The 22991-nt window shown below is 51.7% G+C and overlaps 1 protein-coding gene across 2 annotated transcripts in view; it reads right to left on the bottom strand.

Moving 5' to 3' along the window:
- The window catches only part of LOC100656748 (acetylserotonin O-methyltransferase like), a 39149-nt gene extending 16158 nt beyond the window's left edge, over window positions 1-22991 (bottom strand). The window contains exons 1-6 of one of the 2 annotated variants that reach the window (XM_064278827.1): window positions 22863-22991; window positions 17218-17349; window positions 15566-15613; window positions 4661-4725; window positions 3962-4023; window positions 2815-2923 (exon numbers count right to left, since the gene is read on the bottom strand). In XM_064278827.1, the coding sequence (XP_064134897.1) occupies window positions 2815-2923; window positions 3962-4023; window positions 4661-4725; window positions 15566-15613; window positions 17218-17349; window positions 22863-22955 (509 nt within the window). In that variant the 5' untranslated portion in view covers window positions 22956-22991. Of the gene's footprint in view, window positions 1-2814; window positions 2924-3961; window positions 4024-4660; window positions 4726-15565; window positions 15614-17217; window positions 17350-18074; window positions 18421-22862 lie in introns of those variants that run through there. The other variant, XM_064278828.1, reaches the window with a different exon arrangement.

Raw genomic sequence — 22991 nt, 5'->3', positions numbered from 1 at the left:
CGACACGAGCTGAGTTCCGCACGTTGCTGAGTGGCAGAAGGCGGTCTGAAAGGGCTGCCCGCTGCGTGATTCCATTTATAAGACTTTCTGGAAAAGGCAGAACTAGAGAGACAGCGAAAAGATGGGGTTCAGGGGACGCGGAGAGGGATGGGCGGGGGAGTGGTTTTAGGGCCACAGAACTATTCTTTCTGACCTTGCAGTGGACACCTGACATTATGCGTTTGTCAAAACCCACAGGACTGTACAACGCAGAGAGAAGCCTCCTGCAAACGTTGTCGTTCAGTTGATAACAATGTATGAACGTTGGTTCACCGACCCTAACAAACTATCACAGGGAGGTAAGATGCGACCACAGGAGAAGCTGCTCTGGGGAAAGGGAGGATGGGGACTCCTCCTTACGTTCATTGTAACAGAGGTATCTCAAGAATGCGGGATACTAACATTAGGGGAAACTGTGCAGAGAGGTCTTTTATATTCTCTGTACTTCATGCACAATTTTTCTGTAAACCTAAAACTGCTCTCACAAAAAAAAGTGTGACTGGAGACTTTTAGGGCAGGGAAACGATTCTGTCTGATGCCGTAATAGTGGACACACAACATTATCCATTTGTCAAAACCCACAGAGGTGTACAAACCCTAATGTCAACTACGTTGTCGCTGTTGTTTGCCGTCTCGTCGACTCCGACTCACAGCGACCTCATGTGTGTCAAAGTAGGATTGTCAGTGGCTGATTTTCAGATGTAGGTAGCCAGGCCTTTCTTCCGGGGTGTCTCTGGGTGGACTTGAACCACGAACCTTGCAGCTAGTAGTCAAGCCCTCACCCTTTTGTGCCATCCGTCCAGGGAGGCCAATGTAAGCTGAGTTTAGTTAATAAGGATATATTTGCCTCTGTGGGTGCTGGTTAATGACAATGTATCAATATTGTTTCATCCCTTGTAACAAGTGGACCACAGGAATGCCAGATGTTACCAATAGAAGACACAGTGTTCGGGGGAGGCAAACTGTGCATGTGGGAACTAGCTATACTTTGTGCAGGATCTTTCTGTAAATGTTCAACTACTGTAAATAACAAAAAGTTTAATAAATGGGCACAGATTCTGTGCAGCGGCCCCCACCACGAGAGGCAATCTTCCCCTCCTTCCCATGGCGCTGGGTGGAGACTTGGCTTTAAGGTGTAGAGGAAGGTGGGTGAGCCGACTTCACCAGGAGAGACGGGAGGCCCAGTGGCCCCAGTTGGACATGGGAGAGGCCACTAGAAGTGCCCGGGTAGGCCTGGATCTGCAAGCCGGCAGGGCTGGGGAGGGGCTTATGGGGTGGAGCCCAGCCCAGACCCCTGAGTCCTGACCCACCAGGGAGCTCTCCCACACTGCTGTGGGGAGCCACCAGGTTTGGGGTGGTGGGTGACATGCCAGTTCGCCGTGGCGTCTGCCTCCCCAGAAAAAGCTAGGGATCCAACCAGAGTCACCTCCAGGCTGCTGCGCCAGCTTATTGTCACCAGAGCCGGCATCTCCCTATTGGAACCGGCCGCCCTGTCTTCTTACCTGCCCGCCATAAAAAAATCTCTAAAAACTTAGTGAGCGTGAACCTAATAGAGGATTCTCCAGTCCCAAAGCAGAGACTGTGGTGGTGTTTGTTAGCTGCTGTCGAGCTGGCCCCCAACTCCTGGTGACCCCACGCACAACGCAGCCAAACGCTGCCCGTCCTGCGCCATCCCCGTGACCAGCTGCAGATCAGACCACTGTGATCCATAGGGTTTCCTTTCACTGGCTGATTTTCCGAAATAGATCACCAGGCCTTTCTTCCTAGTTGGTCTTAGACTAGCAGCTGTCCTGAAACCTGTTCGGCCTCACAGCAATACACCAGCTTCCACTGCCGGATGGGTGGCGGCTGCACGTGAGGTGTGCTGGCTGGGTTGGTGAGGAGTCTACCACGGAACCACCGCTGTCCTCAAAACAGTCTTAAACCATGGCAACCCCACACACAACCGAACAAAACACTACCCGGTCCTGCACCATCCCTGTGATCGGTTCAGGATCACACCGCTGTGATCTGTAGGGTTGTCCCTGGCTCATTTTTGGCAGATTGCCAGGTCTTTCTTCCTAGTCCCTCTTAACTCTGGAAGCTCCGAGGAAGACCCTTTGGTACCACAACAACAGGTGAGCCTCCACTGACAGACGGGTGATGGGTATGAATGAGGTGCACAGGTGGGAATGGAGCCTGGGTCTCCTGCAGGGAAGGTGAGAATTCCACCGAGCCACCATTGCCGTCTTCGATCCCAAAAAAACATCTTCATACGCTTAGACCTTTAAGGCTTCCTCCCGCACCAGGTCCTGAGTGGAGTGGGTGGATGCAGACCAAAGAAGGAGGCTGCTCTGGGGCGGCCTCCACGGGGGTCACGAGCTGGCGGCTGCAGGTGCAGGTTGGGCAGGCACCTGGCCAGGACTCACCTGGGCTCCCCACATGGGACGGGCTCGTGGCCTCACCAGGACTCACGCAGTTTCCCTGTGTGGGACAGGGTAGCGCACATGGGCTCCCTGTGTGGACCAACGCGCACCTGGCCAGGACTCACATGGGCTCCCCACGTGGGACGGGGATGTGGCCTCACCAGGACTCACGTGGTTTCCCTGTGTGGGACGGGGGTGCGCCCATGGGCTCCCTGTGTGGACCAACGCGCACCTGGCCAGGACTCACATGGGCACCCCACGTGGGACAGGCACGTGGCCTCACCAGGACTCAGGTGGTTTCCCTGTGTGGGACAGCGGCACGCACATGGGTTTCCTGTAGGGCACCAATGCACACCTCTCCAGGACTCACATGGGCTCCCCACTGTGGATGTACTCCCATATCAGCTCCTCAGACAGCTCCGAGAACTTCACTTTGGTTTCCTCGTGAAATTCCAAGACTTTGGTTTCCAACCAATCACCTGAAATGATAAAAACCCCACCCGTTGGCATCCAGTCGACTCCAGCTCATGGCGCCCCCATGTGTGTCAGAGTAGAACTGCGCTCTACAGGGTTTTCGGCGACTGATTTTTTGGAAATAGATAACCAGGCCTTTCTTCCGAAGTGCCCCTGGGTGGACTGGAATCTCCAACCTTTTAGTTAGCAGCCGAGTGCTTTACCTCTTTGCACCACCCAGGGACTCCTTCCTGACTTAAAAGTTCCTCCCAACTCACTGCCTTGTAGTTGATTCCAACTCATAGCGACCCTATAGGACAGACTAAAACTGCACCACAGGGTTTCCAAGGCTGTAAATCTTTTTGAGAGCAGACTGTCACATCTTTCTCCCATGGAGCGGCTGGTAGGTTTGAACCACCGACCTTTTGGTTAGCAGCCTAGCACTTTAACCACTGCACCACCCAGGGCTCCTTAAAGTTCCTCCGAGTGGCTTTAAAAACCATTCCTCAGGGGAGCTGCACTTGTCTTAACTTTTTCATTGTGGTGTAACTCAGGGTAACATGTACGAGCCTCTCCATCTTCCAAGCAAAATGATACCACAAACAAAATGACGTCATAGGGAAAACATACAAGAGTTGACTTATGGTGCACACCTGTCTCCCACCCAGAGAGGACAATGATGGCAGTGTCCTTCTAGGGATCGCAGGGGACCCCGGTGTCCAAGCCGACCCAAATTTGGCAGGAAGTAAGGGCAAGTCCCATGTAGGGGCATCGTCACGTTCCACACCACAGGCCTCGCAGCCCCACTGCCTTTGCCGTGGTTCTCATCCCCAGCGAGGACCAAAGGAAGCCAAACTCATTGCCCTCAAATCAACCCTGGCTCCTAGCAACCCCAGCTCATAGCCACAGGGTAGAACTGCCCATAAGGTTTTCTTGGCTGTAATCTTTAAGGGAACAGATTGCCAGGCTTTTCTTCCTTGGTACCACTGGGTGGGTTCAACCCACCAAACTTTAGGTTTACACCATCCAGGGACCTTGGGCGGGGGGGCTCAGGGCCGAGTTACCTGCGCTGGAGCAGTGGACAATCGCAACACCTGTAAACACGCTGTGTTCCTTCCCGTTTAACCTGCAAGACACACAGTGCCTGTCCATTACACACGGGACTGAGGCACGCTGTGCTTGCCCGTCTCACATGACACCCTCCAGGGCCAGTCCTATCACCCAGTCCATGCTTCAGCCCCTCCGCCCTCCATCTTCCCGGCCGGAAGGTCTCTAGGGAGCAATTTATAGGGAGATGTTATGGATTGAATCGTGTCCCCTCACCCCACATACGTACTGAAATCCTGGCCCCTGTACCTGTGCAGGGGATCCTGTCTGGGAATACCAAAAACCTGACCAAAATCCAGTGCTGTCAAGTCGATTCCGACTCATAGCGACCCTAGAGGACAAAGTAGAACTGCCCCATGGGGTTTCCAAGGAGCGGCTGGTGGATTTGAACTACAGACCTTTTGGTTAGCAGCCCAGCTCTTGTTTGGGAATAGGGGTTTTCTTTTGTTATGTAAGTGAGGTCATACTGGAGCAGGGTGGGTCCCAAACCCAACCCCTTCGGAGTTATAAAAAAATTGGAATAAATACCTAAATTCTCCTGCTAATTTCTTCTGAGTGGTGTCTTATACAAAGAGCTGACTGGACGCAGAGACACACACGGTGGGCAAGGGGGGGAAGCAGAGGCCCTGTGAGGACTCCGTGCTCCCAGCACCCACCTTGAGAGCATGCGGTAGGCATCCTGCTTGTCCACCGGCTTCTCCAGGATCAGGCCCCCCACCGTCTGCAGGGGAAAGAAGGGAGGGGGCACTGAGGGGGTCCCTTCCTGCTCTTTAACTAGGACAGCAAAACCCCCATTACGCCCTCTGTTGGTGTTGTTAGGTGCCATCAAGTTGGTTCCGACTCACAGAGACCCCACCTACAGTAGAACAAAACACTGCCGGGTCTTATGCCAGCCTCACAATCATTGTTATGCTTGAGCCCATTGTTGCAGCCCCTGTGTCAATCCATCTCATAGAGGGTCTTCCTGTTTTTCACTGACCCTCTACTTTACCAAGCTTGGTGTCCTTTTCCAGGGATTGGTCCCTGCTGATAACATGTCCAAAGTATGTGAGACAGAGTCTCGCCATCTTAGCTTCTGAGGAGCATTCTGGCCGGACTTCTTCCCAGAGAGATTTAGATTTGTTTGTTCTTTTCGCAGTCCATCGTATATTCAGTGTTCTTCGCCAACACCGTAATTCAAGGGTGTCAACTCTTCCTTAGTCTTCCTTATTGATTGCCCAGCTTTGCATGCATATAACAGATCGAAAACACCATGGCTTGAGTCGGGCCCACCTTCGTCCTCAAATTGACATCTTTGCTTTTTAACACTTTGAAGAGGTCCTTTGCAGCAGATTTACCCAATGCAATGCGTCTTTTGATTTCTTGACTGCTGCTTCCATGGCTGTTGATTGTGGGTCCAAGTAAAATGAAATCCTTGACAACTTCAATCTTTTCTCCGTTTATCGTGATGTTGCTCGTTGGTCCAGCTGTGAGGAATTTTTGTTTTCTTTATATTGAGGTGTCATCCATACAAACCTACACACTGTCAGACGCTGCTTTATATTAAGGTGAAATTCACATGCCACAAAATGAACAATTTTAAACTGAACAACTTGGTGGCATTTAATGCCTTCAAAATGCTGTGCAACCACTACGCCTATCTGGCTGCAGGGCAGTCTCAGTCCCTGAAAAGGAGACCCCATACCCATCAGCTGTCACTGCTGTTGCTGTCGTCGTCGTTCACTGCCGTCGAGTTGATTCCGATTCATGCCAACCCCATGTCTGGCAGAGGAGAACTGCGCCACAGGGTCTTCTTGGCTGTAAACATCACGGCAGCAGATCACCAGGCCTCTCTTCCATGATGTCACTGGGTGGGTTTGAACTGCCAACCTTTCAGCTCGTAATCAAGGCGAACCCTTTGTGCCACCAGAGCTCCGTACGTTTGTGTGTTTTGCAACCATCACCTCTGCCTGGTTTCAGAACATTCTTATCACCCCCAAAAGAAACCTGGTGCCCGTCAGCAATCACTCCTCATTCCCTGCGGTCGGCACTAAAAAACTCTGGTCTCTATGCATGTGTCTGTCCTACCTGTTTCAGGTAAGCGGGATCATACGGTCTCTGTCCTTTTGTGATGGAATTATCTCACTCAGCACCATGTCTTCAAGGTTCATCCATGTCGAAGCGCGTATGGGGACTTCATTTCTCTTGATGGCTGAGTAACATTCCACCGCACGGATGGACCACACTGCGTTTATCCGTTCACACGTCGGTGGGCGCTTGGGTTGTTTCTGCCTCTTGGACCATTACGAACAGTGCTGCTGTGAACAGCTGTGCACACGTTTTTGTTTGAACACCTGTTCTAGCTCTCCGCGTTGTATACCCAGGAGTGGAACTGCTGGTCATGTGGTAATGCTATGTTTAACTTTCTGAGGAACCAGCTGGACTGTTCACTTTTTTTTTTTAATGTTATGGTGCTTTAAGTGAAAGTTGGCAGCTCAAGTTAGTTTCTCATTCGAAAATTTATACACAAATTGTTTTGTGACATTGGTTGCCATCCCCGCAATTGGTCAGCACTCTCCCCCTTTCCCTTCCCATCCTGGGTTCCCTGTGTCCATTTATTCACCTTTCTGTCTCTTCCTGCCTTCTTGTCTTTGCTTTTGGGCAGGAGTTGCCCATTTGGCCTTCAGTACTTGACTGAACTAAGAAGCTCGTTCTTCACGTATGTTGTCTGTTTTATAGGCCTGTCTGATCTCTGGGTGAAAAGCGGGTGGGCTGTTCACTTTTTTTTTTTTTTTTACTTTTATTGAGCTTCAAGTGAACGTTTACAAATCAAGTCAGACTGTCACATATAAGTTTATATACATCTTACTCCGTACTCCCACTTGCTCTCCCCCTAATAAGTCAGCCCTTCCAGTCTCTCCTTTTGTGACAATTTTGCCAGCTTCCAACTCTCTCTATCCTCCCATCCCCCCTCCAGACAGGAGATGCCAACACACTCTCAAGTGTCCACCTGATATAATTAGCTCGCTCTTCATCAGCATCTCTCTCCTACCTACTGTCCAGTCCCTTTCATGTCTGAAGAGCTGTCTTCGGGGATGGTTCCTGTCCTGTGCCAACAGAACGTCTGGGGACCATGGCCGCCGGGATTCCTCTAGTCTCAGTCAGACCATTAAGTATGGTCTTTTTATGAGAATTTGGGGTCTCCATCCCACTGATCTCCTGCTCCCTCAGGGGTTCTCTGTTATGTTCCCTGTCAGGGCAGTCATCGGTTGTGGCCGGGCACCAACTAGTTCTTCTGGTCTCGGGATGATGTAGGTCTCTGGTTCATGTGGCGCTTTCTGTCTCTTGGGCTCTTAGTTGTCGTGTGACCTTGGTGTTCTTCATTCTCCTTTGCTCCAGGTGGGTTGAGACCAATTGCTGCATCTTAGATGGCCGCTTGTTAGCATTTAAGGCCCCAGACGCCACATTTCAAAGTGGGATGCAGAATGTTTTCATAATAGAATTATTTTGCCAATTGACTTAGAAGTCCCCTTAAACCATGGTCCCCAAACCCCCGCCCTTGCTCCGCTGACCTTTGAAGCATTCAGTTTATCCCGTAAACTGCTTTTGGTCCAGTCCAGTTGAGCTGACCTTCCATGTATTGAGTATTGTCCTTCCCTTCACCTAAAGCAGTTCTTATCTACTAATCAGTAAAAAAACCTCTCCCTCCCTCCCTCGCTCCCCACCTCGTAACCACAAAAGTATGTATTCTTCTCAGTTTATACTATTTCTCAAGATCTTATAATAGTGGTCTTATACAATATTTGTTCTTCTGCCTCTAATTTCGCTCAGCATAATGCCTTCCAGGTTCCTCCATGTTATGAAATGTTTGACAGATTCGTCACTGTTCTTTATCGATGCGTAGTATTCCATTGTGTGAATATACCACAATTTATTTACCTGTTCATCTGTTGATGGACACCTTGGTTGCTTCCAACTTTTTGCTATTGTAAACAGAGCTGCAGTAAGCATGGGTGTGCATATATCTGTTTGTGTGAAGGCTCTTGTTTCTGTAGGGTATATTCCGAGGAGTGGGATTTCTGGGTTGTATGGTAGTTCTATTTCTAACTGTTTAAGGTAACGCCAGATAGATTTCCAAAGTGGTTGTACCATTTTACATTCCCACCAGCAGTGTATGAGAGTTCCAATCTCTCCGCAGCCTCTCCAGCATTTATTATTTTGTGTTTTTTGGATTAATGCCAGCCTTGTTGGGGTGAGATGGAATCTCATCGTGGTTTTAATTTGCATTTCTCTAATGGCTAATGATAGAGAGCATTTTCTCATGTATCTGTTGGCTGCCTGAATATCTTCTTCAGTGAAGTGCATGTTCATATCCTTTGCCCACTTCTTGATTGGGTTGTTTGTCTTTTTGTGGTTGAGTTTTGACAGAATCATATAGATTTTAGAGATCAGGTGCTGGTCGGAGATGTCATAGCTGAAAAATTTTTCCCAATCTGTAGATGGTCTTTTTACTCTTTTGGTGAAGTCTTTAGATGAGCATAGGTGTTTGATTTTAGGAGCTCCCAGTTATCTGGTTTCTCTTCGTCATTTTTGGTAATGTTTTGTATTCTGTTTATGCCTTGTATTAGGGCTCCTAACGTTGTCCCTATTTTTTCTTCCATGATCTTTATCGTTTTAGTCTTTATGTTTAGGTCTTTGATCCACTTGGAGTTAGTTTTTGTGCATGGTGTGAGGTATGGGTCCTGTTTCATTCTTTTGCAAATGGATATCCAGTTATGCCAGCACCATTTGTTAAAAAGACTATCTTTTCCCCGATTAACTGACACTGGTCCTTTGTCAAATATCAGCTGCTCGTGTGTGGACGGATTTGTATATGGGTTCTCAATTGTGTTCCATTGGTCTATGTGCCTGTTGTTGTACCAGTACCAGGCTGTTTTGACTACTGTGGCTGTATAATAGGTTCTGAAATCAGGTAGGGTGAGGCCTCCCACTTTCTTCTTCTTTTTCAGTAATGCTTTGCTTATCCGGGGCTTCTTTCCCTTCCATATGAAATTGGTGATTTGTTTCTCCATCACATTAAAAAATGACATTGGAATTTGGATCGGAAGTGCATTGTATGTATAGATGGCTTTTGGTAGAATAGACATTTTTACTATGTTAAGTCTTCCTATCCATGACCAAGGTATGTTTTTCCACTTAAGTATGTCCTTTTGAATTTCTTGTAGTAGAGCTTTGCAGTTTTCTTTGTATAGGTCTTTTACATCCTTGGTAAGATTTATTCCTAAGTATTTTATCTTCTTGGGGGCTACTGTGAATGGTATTGATTTGGTTATTTCCTCTTCGATGTTCTTTTTGTTGATGTAGAGGAATCCAAGTGATTTTTGTATGTTTATCTTATAACCTGAGACTCTGCCAAACTCTTCTATTAGTTTCAGTAGTTTTCTGGAGGATTCCTTAGGGTTTTCTGTGTATAAGATCATGTCATCTGCAAATAGAGATAATTTTACTTCCTCCTTGCCAATCTGGATGCCCTTTATTTCTTTGTCTAGCCTAATTGCCCTGGCTAGGACTTCTAGCACAATGTTGAATAAGAGCGGTGATAAAGGGCATCCTTGTCTGGTTCCCATTCTCAAGGGAAATGCTTTCAGGCTCTCTCCATTTAGAGTGATGTTGGCTGTTGGCTTTGCTTTGTATAGATGCCCTTTATTACATTGAGGAATTTTCCTTCAATTCCTATTTTGGTGAGAGTTTTTATCATAAATGGGTGTTGGACTGTGTCAAATGCCTTTTCTGCATCAATTGATAAGATCATGTGGTTTTTGTCTTTTGTTTTATTTATGTGGTGGATTACATTAATGGTTTTTCTGATATTAAACCAGCCTTGCATACCTGGTATAAATCCCACTTGGTCATGGTGGATTATCTTTTTGATATGTTGTTGAATTCTATTGGCTAGAATTTTGTTGAGGATTTTTGCATCTATGTTCATGAGGGATATAGGTCTGTAATTTTCTTTTTTTGTGGTGTCTTTACCTGGTTTTGGTATCAGGGAGATGGTGGCTTCATAGAATGAGTTGGGTAGTATTCCGTCATTTTCTATGTTTTGAAATACCTTTAGTAGTAGTGGTGTTAACTCTTCTCTGAAAGTTTGGTAGAACTCTGCAGTGAAGCCATCCGGGCCAGGGCTTTTTTTTGTTGGGAGTTTTTTGATTACCGTTTCAATCTCTTTTTTTGTTATGGGTCTATTTAGTTGTTCTCCTTCTGAATGTGTTAGTTGGGGTAGGTAGTGTTCTTTCCAGGAATTCATCCATTTCTTCTAGGTTTGCAAATTTGTTAGAGTACAATTTTTCGTAATAATCTGATATGATTCTTTTAATTTCAGTTGGGTCTGTTGTGATGTGGCTCATCTCGTTTCTTATTCAGGTTATTTGCTTCCTTTCCTGTATTTCTTTAGTCAGTCTGGCCAATGGTTTATCAATTTTGTTAATTTTTTCCAAGAACCAGCTTTTGGCTTTGTTAATTCTTTCAATTGTTTTTCTGTTCTCTAATTCATTTAGTTCAGCTCTAATTTTTATTATTTGTTTTCTTCTGGTGCCTGATGGATTCTTTTGTTGCTCACTTTCTATTTGTTCAAGTTGTAGGGACAGTTCTCTGATTTTGGCTCTTTCTTCTTTTTGTATGTGTGCATTTATCGATATAAATTGACCTCTGAGCACTGCTTTTGCTGTGTCCCAGAGGTTTTGATAGGAAGTGTTTTCATTCTCGTCGCTTTCTATGAATTTCCTTATTCCCTCCTTGATGTCTTCTATAACCCAGTCTTTTTTGAGCAGGGTATTTTTCAGTTTCCAAGTATTTGATTTCTTTTCCCTAGTTTTTCTGTTATTGATTTCCACTTTTATGGCCTTGTGGTCTGAGAAGATGCTTTGTAATATTTCGATGTTTTGGACTCTGCAAAGGTTTGTTTTATGACCTAATATGTGGTCTATTCTAGAGAATGTTCCATGTGCACTAGAAAAAAAAGTATACTTTGCAGCTGTTGGGTGGAGAGTTCTGTATAAGTCAATGAGGTCAAGTTGGTTGATTGTTGTAAGTAGGTCTTCCGTGTCTCTATTGAGCTTCTTACTGGATGTCCTGTCCTTCTCCGAAAGTGGTGTGTTGAAGTGTCCTACTATAATTGTGGAGGTATCTATCTCACTTTTCAATTCTGTTAAAATTTGATTTATGTATCTTGCAGCCCTGTCATTGGGTGCATAAATAGTTAATATGGTTATGTCTTCCTGATCAATTGTCCCTTTTATCATTATGTAGTGTCCTTCTTTATCCTTTGTGGTGGATTTAACTTTAAAGTCTATTTTGTCAGAAATTAATATTGCTACTCCTTTTTTGCTTATTGTTTGCTTGATATATTTTTTTCTATCCTTTGAGTTTTAGTTTGTTTGTGTCTCTAAGTCTAAGGTGTGTCTCTTGTAGGCAGCATATAGACGGATTGCGTTTCTTTATCCAGTCTGTGACTCTCTGTCTCTTTGTTGGTGCGTTTAGTCCATTTACATTCAGCGTAATTAGAGATAAATAAGTGTTTAGTGCTGTCATCTTGATGCCTTTTTATGTGTGTTGTTGACAATTTCATTTTTCCACTTTTTTGTGCTGAGACGTTTTTCTTTGTAAATTGTGTGTTCGTTTTCATAGTATTTGACTTTATGTTTGCTGAGTCGTTACGTTTTTCTTGGTTTTTATTTTGAGTTATGGAGTTGTTATACCTCTTTGTGGTTACCTTAATATTTACCCCTTTTTTCTAAGTAAAAACCTAACTTGTATTGTCCTATATTGCCTTGTATCCCTCTCCATATGGCAGTTCTATGCCACCTGTATTTAGTCCCTCTTTTTGATTATTGTGATCTTTTACATATTGACTTCAATGATTCCCTGTTTTGAGCATTTTTTTTTTAATTAATCTTAATTTGTTTTTGTGATTTCCCTATTTGAGTTGATATCAGGATGTTCTGTTTTGGGACCTTGTGTTGTGCCGGTATCTGATATTATTCGTTTTCTGACCAAACAATTTCATTTAGTATTTCTTGTAGCTTTGGTTTGGTTTTTGCAAATTCTCTAAGCTTTTGTTTATCTGTAAATATCTTAATTTTGCCTTCATATTTCAGAGAGAGTTTTGCTGGATATATGATCCTTGGCTGGCAGTTTTCTCCTTCAGTGTTCTGTATATGTCATCCCATTCCCTTCTTGCCTGCATGGTTTCTGCTGAGTAGTCTGAACTTATTCTTATCGATTCTCCTTTGTAGGAGACGTTTCTTTTATCGCTGGCTACTTTTTAATTTTTCTCTTTATCTTTGGTTTTGGCAAGTTTGATGATAATATGCCTTGGTGTTTTTCTTTTTGGACCAATCTTAAATGGGGTTCGATGAGCATCTTGGATAGATATCCTTTCGTCTTTCATGATGTCAGGGAAGTTTTCTGTCAGCAGGTCTTCAACTATTCTCTCTGTGTTTTCTGTCCTCACTCCCTGTTCTGGGACTCCAATCACACGCAAGTTATTCTTCTTGATAAGAGTCCCACATGATTCTTAGGGTTTCTTCATTTTTTTAAATTCTTTTATCTAATTTTTTTTCTGCTATGTTGGTGTTAATTCCCTGGTCCTCCAGATTTCCCACTCTGCATTCTAATTGCTCAAGTCTGCTCCTCTGACTTCCTACTGCGTTGTCTAATTCTGTAATTTTATTGTTAATTTTTTGGATTTCTGAATGCTGTCTCTCTATGGATTCTTGCAGCTTATTAATTTTTCCACTGTGTTCTTGAATAATCTTTTTGAGTTCTTCAACTGTTTTATCAGTGTGTTCCTTGGCTTTTTCTGTAGCTTGCCTTATTTCATTTCTGAGGTCATCCCTGATGTCTTGAAGCATTCTGTAAATGAGTTTTTTATATTCTGCAGCTGGCAATTCCCGGATTGTGTCTTCATTTGGGGAAGATTTTGTTTCTTTCGTTTGGGGAGTTGTAGAAGGAATCATGGTCTGCTTCTTTGTGTGGTTTGATATCGACTGCCGTCTTCGAGCCATCACTAAGATATTGTAGTGATTTATTCTATATTTGCTAACTGAGTCTTATCTTGTTTTGTTTTCTTTCAATATACCTAGATGGGCTACTAGATTGTGCTGTCTTGATTGTTGTAGCCCTTGACTCACTTATGACCTATTACCAGCTGGTTTGGGCTGTTGCCAGATATATATGCCTGAGTCTATTCACTATTCTTGTGTAGAATCTGATTTGGGGTCATCAAGTGTGTGCTGCACCCTAATACCTATCCACCTTGAGAAGCAGTGGTGATAGTTGTGTGCACCAGATTCTAGTAGCAGCTGGGGTTCACCCTCCAGGGGCGGCAGGATGCTGACAGGCTTCCCCCAAGTGTCAGTGAGGTAGGTGTGTCTCTATTCCTAAAGCACCTTGGTGGGTGGGCTCTGCAGCTGTACCTTAGGCCCCCAATGCAAGTACCTCTACAGATTGTTAGGTGTCACCGTCCTTCAACCCCTAAGGCCAGAGGCTCGGTGGTCTGGGGGGAGCTTCAGCCCTCAGTTCCCTGTTGTGGGTCAGTGAGGGCTCTGTTGAATACGCAGAGATATTAGACCTTGGAAACTTGTCTTTCCAGTAAATCCGCTAAAAGAAATGCAGTCAGATCCCTATCAGAAATGCCTTTGCATTACAATAGCCACCTTGTTCCCTGTAGGGATGAAAGCCCGAGACTGTGGATCACATATGTTTGGCTGCAGTTGGTTCTGTGTTTTTAGTCCAATTAGGGAAGGATTTTTGGTTCCTGGGTTTTTTGTGGTTGCTTCTCTCAGGCCAGAAGAATGGGTTAGGAAAAGACCAAAAAAAAAAAAGAAAGGAAAGAAAAACCGCGGAGCAGTTCTCTCTCGGGCTCAGGAAATTCCAATGTTAATGAAGCCGCCTGGGAAGGGGAGGGGAGGGTTCAGAAAAACAGGAGAGAGTAGCACCCTGGAATATAGACAAAGTTACTTATCTTGCTTGGGATGACTGTTTTATCTGAGATTCCGGAGGGGCGCATCGCCTGTGTGCGCTGGCTGGTTAGAGATTGCCCCTGAGGGTCAGGCCCGCAGAAGCTGCGGTCAGTTCCTCCACTGCCAGTCCAAAGCCCAGCGTCAAGGTTCCCCAGCTGGGACGCTGCACTCCCGGCTCCAAAAACAGTCACTGCCTCCCGGCGACTTCTCCTCCCACCAGCCGCGTCACCGCGCTGCCTGCACAGACTGGCTTGGCCCCGTCCCGGGCTCAGTTCAGGGGGGTAGGGCTGCGCCCCATGTTTGCGCCATCACAGGATGCTGTGTTCAGCTCCCCTGCGCCCAGTCCTAAGCCCGGCGCCAAGGTTCCTCGGCTGGGACACTGGCTCCAGGCTCCGAAAACAGTCGCTGCTTCCCCGCAGTTGTTTGTTCTCGGTCTCTGTCACTCAGGTCAACTCTTTAAATCTGTGTTTGTTGGTCAGGGTTCGTAGATTGTCATGTATGTGATCGATTCACTTGTTTTTCCAAGTCTTTGTTGCAAGAGGGATCCGAGGTAGCGTCTACCTAGTCAGCCACCTTGGCCCCCTGGCTGTTCACTTTTTAACTCCCACGTAGAAAAGTCCGAAATGGCAAGCCAGAAATAGCATTTGGTTCCTGCCTGCACCCACGTGGGTACCATACAAACTTGCAGACAGACAATGTGAGGGACCAAGCTGGACACCCGAGCCCACCTGACTCTGGACTTTGGGAAATGTCCAGACTCACCAGCCCCTCACCTGGAGACTGGCAGGAGCCCCTTGGAGGGTGCCCAGCGTCCCCATAGCTCATACTTGGGCTGAGCCAGTGGCGAGGACCACTTCTGTGAACCCATCACGGAGGACATTCCCACTGCCCAGCCACCCCCACCATGCAAGCAAATCACGCCTGCAGGCTGGCTGCCTCCACGCTTGCCATCCTCAGAGGCTCAGAGACAGTTGGGTCATGGAGAAGGTGCCCACCACTCTGCGGGCTGGAGACAGATGGGTTGTGGAGAACCTGCCCACCATGCTGGCAGCTGGTGGGTCGTGCAGAACGTTCCGACCACGCTGGGGGCTGGTGGGTCGTGGAGAAGGTGCCCACCCACACTGGGAGCTGGAGACGGGGGTTGTGGAGAACGTGCCCACCATGCTGGCAGCTGGTGGGTCGTGCAGAACGTTCCCACCACACTGGGGGCTGGTGGGTCATGGAGAAGGTGCCCACCCACACTGGGAGCTGGAGACGGGGGTTGTGGAGAATGTGCCCACCATGCTGGCAGCTGGTGGGTCGTGCAGAACGTTCCCACCACACTGGGGGCTGGTGGGTCGTGGAGAAGGTGCCCACCCACACTTGGAGCTGGAGACAGGGGGGTTGTGGAGAACGTGCCCACCATGCTGGGGGCTGGAGACAGGTGGGTCATAGAGAACCTGCCTGCCACACTGGCGGCTGGAGACAGAGGGGTTGTGGAGAACGTGCCCACCACACTGGGGGCTGGAGACGGGGGTCATAGAGAGCGTACCCACCACACCAGGGGCTGGAGAGACTCACCACGATCGTGTCCGCGCCGATGACCACATCGGGGGTGCGCAAGTCCTTCTGCAAGAAACCCAAACTCAGGTTAAAAATGATGTCCTCAGAAAAGTATGCCCTGAAGTGTTCTTTGAACCAAACGACAGGTTCCTTTAATCGGTAAAGTACGTCTACTTTGAGCGTTGTGCTCTTTTAAAGAATTATCTACCTGAGATCAAATCAACAACAGCAAAATGAAAGGTTGGATGCAGAGCTGAGGGAGCAGAACATTTACGTTCGTGGTGGTGGAATAATTTGGAAAAAGACAGCAAGAATATTTACACAACTTGATGAATGTAACCAATGTTGCTGAATTGTACGTGCAGAAAGTCTTGAAATGGTGTGTCTTTGGCTGTGTATACTTCTACTAAAATTAAAAAATTAAAAGCAAATGTAACAAACAAAAACAAAAATGACGTCCTTGGGTGTCTCACACATATATCTGCATGTTGTTATGCTATGAAACGTGAACCAGTCTCGTTGCGGGGTAGCCAGTCTTGCACAAGAAAGGAAGATGTGGGTCCCTTTGGGCCCTGAGCAAGGGCAGGGGCTGGAGATGGTCACCTGGCTACCACCCTCAGGGGTCAGAGGTGCACCCATCTCCATGGCTGCCCAGTTCTTCATCCCCTCCAAGACAGGGCAGCGATGTGAGGCTGCAGTCTGTGGGGTGTGGAGGATTGTGTGACAGGAGACAACTCCCGGCCCTGGCCAATCTCTGCTGACCACGTGACACACACCAATGTTGTTAGCTGCCACTGACTCAGCCCCGAATCATGGCGACCCCATGCACAACGGAACGAAACACTGCCTGGTTGTCATGGGTTGAACTGTGTCCCCCCAAAACATGTGTCAACTTGGCTTGGCCATGATTCCCAGTATTGTGTAATTGTCCACCATTCTGTCATCTGATGTGATTTTCCTCTGTGTTGTAAATGCTACCTCTTTGATGTTAATAAAGTGGGATTAGCGGCAGTTATGTTAATGACGTAAGACTCAATCTAAAAGATTAGATTGTGTCTTAAGTCGATCTCTTTTGAGATATAAAAGAGAGAACCAAGCAGAGAGACAGGGAGACCTCATACCACCAAGAAAGCAGTGCCGGGAGCAGAGGGCATCCTTTGGACCTGGGATCCCCGCACTGAGAAGCTCCTAGACCAGGGGAAGTTTGATAAAAAGGACCTTCCCCCAGAGCCAACAGAGAGAGAGAAAGCCTTCCCTGGAACTGGCGCCCTGAATTCGGACTTCTTGCCACCTAAACTGTGAGAGAATAAACTTCTCTGTTAAAGATATCTGCTTCTACTATTTCTGTTACAGCAGCACTAGATGGCTAAGACACTGGTCCTACGCCATCCCTACGAACAGCTGCAGATCGGACCGTTGTGATCCACGGGGCTTCACTCGCTGACTTTTGGAAGTGAGATCACCAGGCCTCTCTTCCAAGGTGCCTCTGGGTGGACTTGAACCTCCAACCTTTTGGTTAGTAGCCGAGCGTGTTAATGGTTTGTACTACCCAGTGTCTCCAAGCTACACTAGCTGTATATTATAGATGATATTAACATAACATATATATTTAAAACCTGGAAATGTCCTCACGGCAGGGGAACAACCGGAAACACAGAATTCCCACTCACCACGTGCATCCTGTGAGCCACCTCCAGGGCCTTCTGCTTGGCTGTCTCGATGGCGTATGCGTAAGGGGTGGGGAACGAGTCTTTTTCTAGCGTCTCCTTAAATCTGGAAGGAACCACCTCGAATCGGAGACCCTTTTGCAGGGAAGAAACAGGGGCTTAGGAGGCTTTGTAGAAAGAACCCAGGGCTCAGGGCAGACATTGCCAAGACTTACATCAGGGTCTCCCTACACCCTGTCTTCCCCACTATATGGATGGACTTGTGTGGCCCAGAAAGATATCTTTTTTGTTTAATTATTTTTGTGAAAATCTACACAGTGAGACTCTGAAAGATCTGTTGAAGTCCTAACGCTGGTACCTGTGAACATGACCTTGTCTGGACATAAGGTCTTTGCAGATGTTAAGTAAGTACGAAGTCATACTGAAGTAGGGTGGGTCCTAATCCTTAATGAGGAACCAAAAAAAAAAAAAAACCTGTTGACATCAAGTGAATTCCGACTCATAGAGACCCTATAAGACAGAGAAGAAATGCCCCATAGGTTTTCCAAGGAATGGCTGGTGGATTCGAACGGCCGACCTTTTGGTTACTAGCCTGAGCTCTTAACCATACACTAAGGCTCCAAGCCTTTATGAGTGGTGTCCTATAAAAGAGTAGAAGAAACAGAGGCATAGAGGGAGACGCCATGTGGAGACTGAGCAGAGACTGGAGCGATGCAGCCACAAGCCCAGGAACGCCTGGGGCCACCAGAGGCTGGGAGAGATGAGGAAGGACCCTCCCCAGAGCCTCAGAGGGAGCGTGTGAACTTGGACTTGTGGCCTCCAGAACTGTGAGAGCGTAAAATCCTGTGGCTTTCTGGTACCTGGTTTGTGGCTCAGTGCAATGGTCCCTACAGGATGCTCATCTGCTAATCAACTGGATCAACTTTTACTAAAGCGTCAACTCTTGTTTGGGAGCTGGGGACAGGCGAGGACACGGCCAGGACCTGGTCAGGGGCCAGAAAGGACTGGGTGAGAAGATGCTCCAAATAGGAACCCTGGCGGGGGCTAAGAGTATTGATCAACAGTATTGATTAGGGCAGTTAGCCGTCACTGGTCCAAGAGGCCAAAAGTCTTCTAGGGCCCCAAAGGTCAGCAACAGACCATCTGTCTGAGGCAGTAAGACAACTAAAGAAACACCGCTTGCAGAAAGTGGCAAGAATGTTGAAAATGACCCTGTGTGAGGGGAAAGGACATGTCACTTGGTCCCAAAATACACGCTAAGAGAGAATACAGGGTCCGTGGGAGCCTGGGCGGGGGGGGAACTCCCTGGATGCACTGGAGACACGAAGGTGAACCATTAACTCAGGGGCGGGGGTGGTGAGACTGGACCTCCCACAGCATCTCCATGGGCCCCTGCCTCCCCACTCAGCCCCCCAGGGCTCCCCCTCCACACCAGCCCCAGCCCAGCCCTCGCCCCACCTCCAGACAGAGGCCCCCTCCCTACCGTACCTCCCCCAGCCCAGTTCCCTGCCCCCACTAACATCCTTCCCTCCCGCAGGGCTTCCAGACAGACCCCTCTCTCTGTACTCTCCACTCCCAGCTCCAGAAGGGGCCCAGGTCTGCAGGCTAGTAGACCCTGCAGACCCCTGCCCCAGATCACATGGCCCCAACCTCTGGCCCTGCAGATCCCAGACCCTCATCTTGGCTGTTGCTACTGGCCTGTCCTTGACCCCAGCCCGACTCCAGCTGCTAATCCACCCGCAGACGTGGGCCCCTGACCACAGCCCACAGACCCCGGGCCCCTGACCCCAGCCCCACAGACCTTGGCCCCACAGACCCCAAGCCCTGACCCCCAAACCCCAGCCCCTGACACCACAGTCTACAGACTCCTTGTCCTGGGCTCACACCTGAGCCACACACGCCCTGGGCCCGCAACTCCCCACTCTATAGACTCTGACCCTGGCCCCACAGACCCTGACCCTACGGATTTCAACTCTGCAGACCCAGGACCCTTATCCCAGCCTGCAGACCCCAACCCCTGACCTGGAATCTCCATGGGCCCCTGCCTCCCCACTCAGCCCCCCAGGGCTCCCCCTCCACACCAGCCCCAGCCCAGCCCTCCCCCCACCTCCAGACAGAGGCCCTCTCCCCACTGTACGTCCCCCAGCCCAGTCTCCTGACCCCACTCACATCCCTCCCTCCTGCAGGGCTTCCAGGCAGACCCCTCCCTCTGTACCCTCCACCCCCAGCTCCAGAAGGGGCCCAGGTCTGCAGGCCAGCAGACCCTGCAGACCCCTGCCCCAGATCACATGGCCCCAAGCCCTGGACCTGCAGATCCCAGACTCTCATCTTGGCTGTTGCTACTAGCCTGTCCTTGACCCCAGCCCCTGACACCTGCTGCTAGTCCACCCGCAGACCTAGGCTGGTGACCACAGCCCCTGACCCCAGGCCCCTGACCCCAGCCCCACAGGCCCCGACCCTTGAACCTGGCCCCACAGACCCCAGGCCCCTGACCCCAGGCTCCTGATCCCAGCCCTGACCCCAAGCCCCAGCCCCTCAAACCCTAGCCCCTGACACCAGCGGGTAACCAGTCTACAGACTCCTGGCTCTGGGCTCACACCTGAGCCACACAGGGCCCAAGCCTGCAACTCCACACTTTGTAGACTCTGACGCTGGCCCCACAGACCCTGACCCTACAGACTTCAACTCTGCAGACCCAGGACCCTGATTCCAGCCTACAGACCCCAGCCCCTGACCCAGCCCCTGTTCCTTGCCCATGACACAGGTCTTTGATTGCAGCCCACAGACCCCAGCTCCCGACCCGGCCCCTGATCCCAGCCTGCGGACCCCAGCCCCGACCCAGGCCCCTGATCCCAGCCCTCAGACCCCAGCCCCTGGCCCAGGCCCCTGATCCCAGCCCTCAAACCCCAGTCCCTGACCCAGGCCCCTGATCCCAGCCTGCAGACCCCAGCCCCTGACCCAGGCCCCTGACGCCAGTCTGCAGACCCAGCCCCTAGCCCAGGCCCCTGATCCCAGCCTGCAAACCACAGCCCCTGACTCAACCCCATTCCCTGGCCAGGCCCTAGATCCCAGCCCGCAGACCCCAGGCCCTGACCCAGGCCCCTGATCCCAGCCTGCGGACCCCAGCCCCTGACCCAGGCCCCTGATCCCAGCCAGCAGACCCCAGCCCCTGGCCCAGCCCCTGTCCCCAGCCCCTGACCCAGGCCCTGTTCCTTGCCCATGACACAGGTCTTTGATTGCAGCCCACAGACCCCAGCTCCCGACCCGGCCCCTGATCCCAGCCTGCGGACCCCAGCCCCGACCCAGGCCCCTGATCCCAGCCCTCAGACCCCAGCCCCTGGCCCAGGCCCCTGATCCCAGCCCTCAAACCCCAGCCCCTGACCCAGGCCCCTGACGCCAGTCTGCAGACCCAGCCCCTAGCCCAGGCCCCTGATCCCAGCCTGCAAACCACAGCCCCTGACTCAACCCCATTCCCTGGCCAGGCCCCAGATCCCAGCCCGCAGACCCCAGGCCCTGACCCAGGCCCCTGATCCCAGCCTGCGGACCCCAGCCCCTGACCCAGGCCCCTGATCCCAGCCAGCAGACCCCAGCCCCTGGCCCAGCCCCTGTCCCCAGCCCCGGACCCAGGCCCCTGACCCAGCCCCTGTCCCCAGCCCCTGATCCCAGCCCTCAGACCCCAGCCCGCAAACCCCAGGCCCTGGCCCAGTCCCTGTCCCCGGCTCCTGTTCCTTGCCAATGACACAGGTCTTTGATCACAGCCCGCAGACCCCAGCTTTTGATCCAGGTCCCTGATCCCAGCCTGCGGACCCCAGTCCCTGGCCCAGGCCCCTGATCCCAGCCCTCAGACCCCAGGCCCTGGCCCAGACCCCTGACCCAGCCCCTGATCCCAGCCCTCAGACCCCAGGCCCTGGCCCCGGTCCCTGACCCAGGCCCCTGTCCCCAGCCCCTGTCCCCCGGCCCGTCCTCGGCCCCTGATCCAGGCTCCTGACCCAGCCTGCAGACCCCAAGCCCCTGGCCCCGGTCCCCGGCCCCTGACCCAGGCCCCTGTCCCTAGCCCCTGTCCCCGGCCCCTGACCCAGGCCTCTGTTCCCCGCCCACGACACGTCTTTGATCGCAGCCTGCAAACTGCACCCCTGACGCCGTCCCCTGACCCTGGCCCTGTCCCCCGGCCCCTGTCCCCAGGCCTGTCCCCGGCCCCTGGCCCCGGTCCCTGTCCCCGGCCCCTGACCCACGCCCCTGACCCAGGCCTCTGTTCCCCGCCCATGACACATGTCTTTGATCGCAGCCTGCAGACTGCACCCCTGACGCCATCCCCTGACCCCGGCCATGTCCCCCGGCCCCTGTCCCCAGGCCTGTCCCCCGGCCTCTGATCCAAGCCCCTGGCCCCGGTCCCTGTCCCCAGCCCCTGACCCAGGCCGCAGACCCCAGGCCCCTGGCCCAGCCCCTGGCCCCGGTCCCTGTCCCCAGTCCCTGACCCAGGCCGCAGACCCCAGGCCCCTTGCCCAGCCCCTGGCCCCGGTCCCTGTCCCCGACCCCTGGCCCAGCCCGCAGACCCCAGGCCCCTGGCCCAGCCCCATGGCCCCGGTCCCTGTCCCTAGTCCCTGACCCAGGCCCCTGTCCCGGGCCCCAGACCCAGTCCGCAGACCCCAGTCCCCTGGCCCAGCCCCTGGCCCTGGCCCCTGCCCCAAGCCCCTGGCCCCGGTCCCTGGCCCTAGCCCCTGTCCCAGGTCCCTGTCCCTGTTCTCTGTTCCCCGCCCACGACACAGGTCTTTGATCGCAGCCTGCAGACTGCACCCCTGACGCCGTCCCCTGACCCCGGCCCTGTCCCCAGCCCCTGACCCAGGCCCCTGACCCCAGGCCCTGACCCAGGCCCCTGGACCAGCCCTTGGCCCCGGTCCCTGGCCCTAGCCCCTGTCCCAGGTCCCCGTCCCCGTTCTCTGTTCCCCGCCCACGACACAGGTCTCTGATCGCAGCCTGCAGACTGCACCCCTGACGCCGTCCCCTGACCCCGGCCCTGTCCCCAGCCCCTGACCCAGGCCCCTAACCCCAGGCCCTGACCCAGGCCCCTGGCCCAGCCCCTGACCCCGGCCCTGTCCCCAGCCCCTGACCCAGGCCCCTGACCCCAAGCCCTGACGCCGTCCCCTGACCCCGGCCCTGTCCCCAGCCCCTGACCCAGGCCCCTGACCCCAGGCCCTGACGCCGTCCCCTGACCCCGGCCCTGTCCCCAGCCCCTGACCCAGGCCCCTGACCCCAGGCCCTGACCCAGGCCCCTGGCCCAGCCCCTGGCCCCGGTCCCTGTCCCCAGTCCCTGACCCAGGCCACAGACCCCAGGCCCCTTGCCCAGCCCCTGGCCCCGGTCCCTGTCCCTAGTCCCTGACCCAGGCCCCTGTCCCCGGCCCCTGACCCGGGCCCCAGACCCAGGCCGCAGACCCCAGTCCCCTGGCCCAGCCCCTGGCCCTGGCCCCTGCCCCAAGCCCCTAGCCCCGGTCCCTGGCCCTAGCCCCTGTCCCAGGTCCCCGTCCCCGTTCTCTGTTCCCCGCCCACGACACAGGTCTTTGATCGCAGCCTGCAGACTGCACCCCGACGCCGTCCCCTGACTCCGGCCCTGTCCCCGGCCCCCCAGGCCCCGAGGCCGGCCCCCCGCTCACCGCTTGGCTGAGGATCTCCCGGCGGCGCGGCGAGGCGCTGGCCAGCACCACCCGCTTGCGCAGCAGCTTCCCGAGGACCGGGCACAGCACCATGGCGGCCGGCGGCGCCCACCGCCCGCGACCGCGGAC

This window comes from Loxodonta africana, chromosome Y (assembly GCF_030014295.1).
Source record: "Loxodonta africana isolate mLoxAfr1 chromosome Y, mLoxAfr1.hap2, whole genome shotgun sequence".
Taxonomy (NCBI): Eukaryota; Metazoa; Chordata; class Mammalia; order Proboscidea; family Elephantidae; genus Loxodonta; species Loxodonta africana.
The sequence above is the reverse complement of the archived record's forward strand: the minus strand, read 5'-3'. Positions and strand labels throughout refer to the sequence as shown.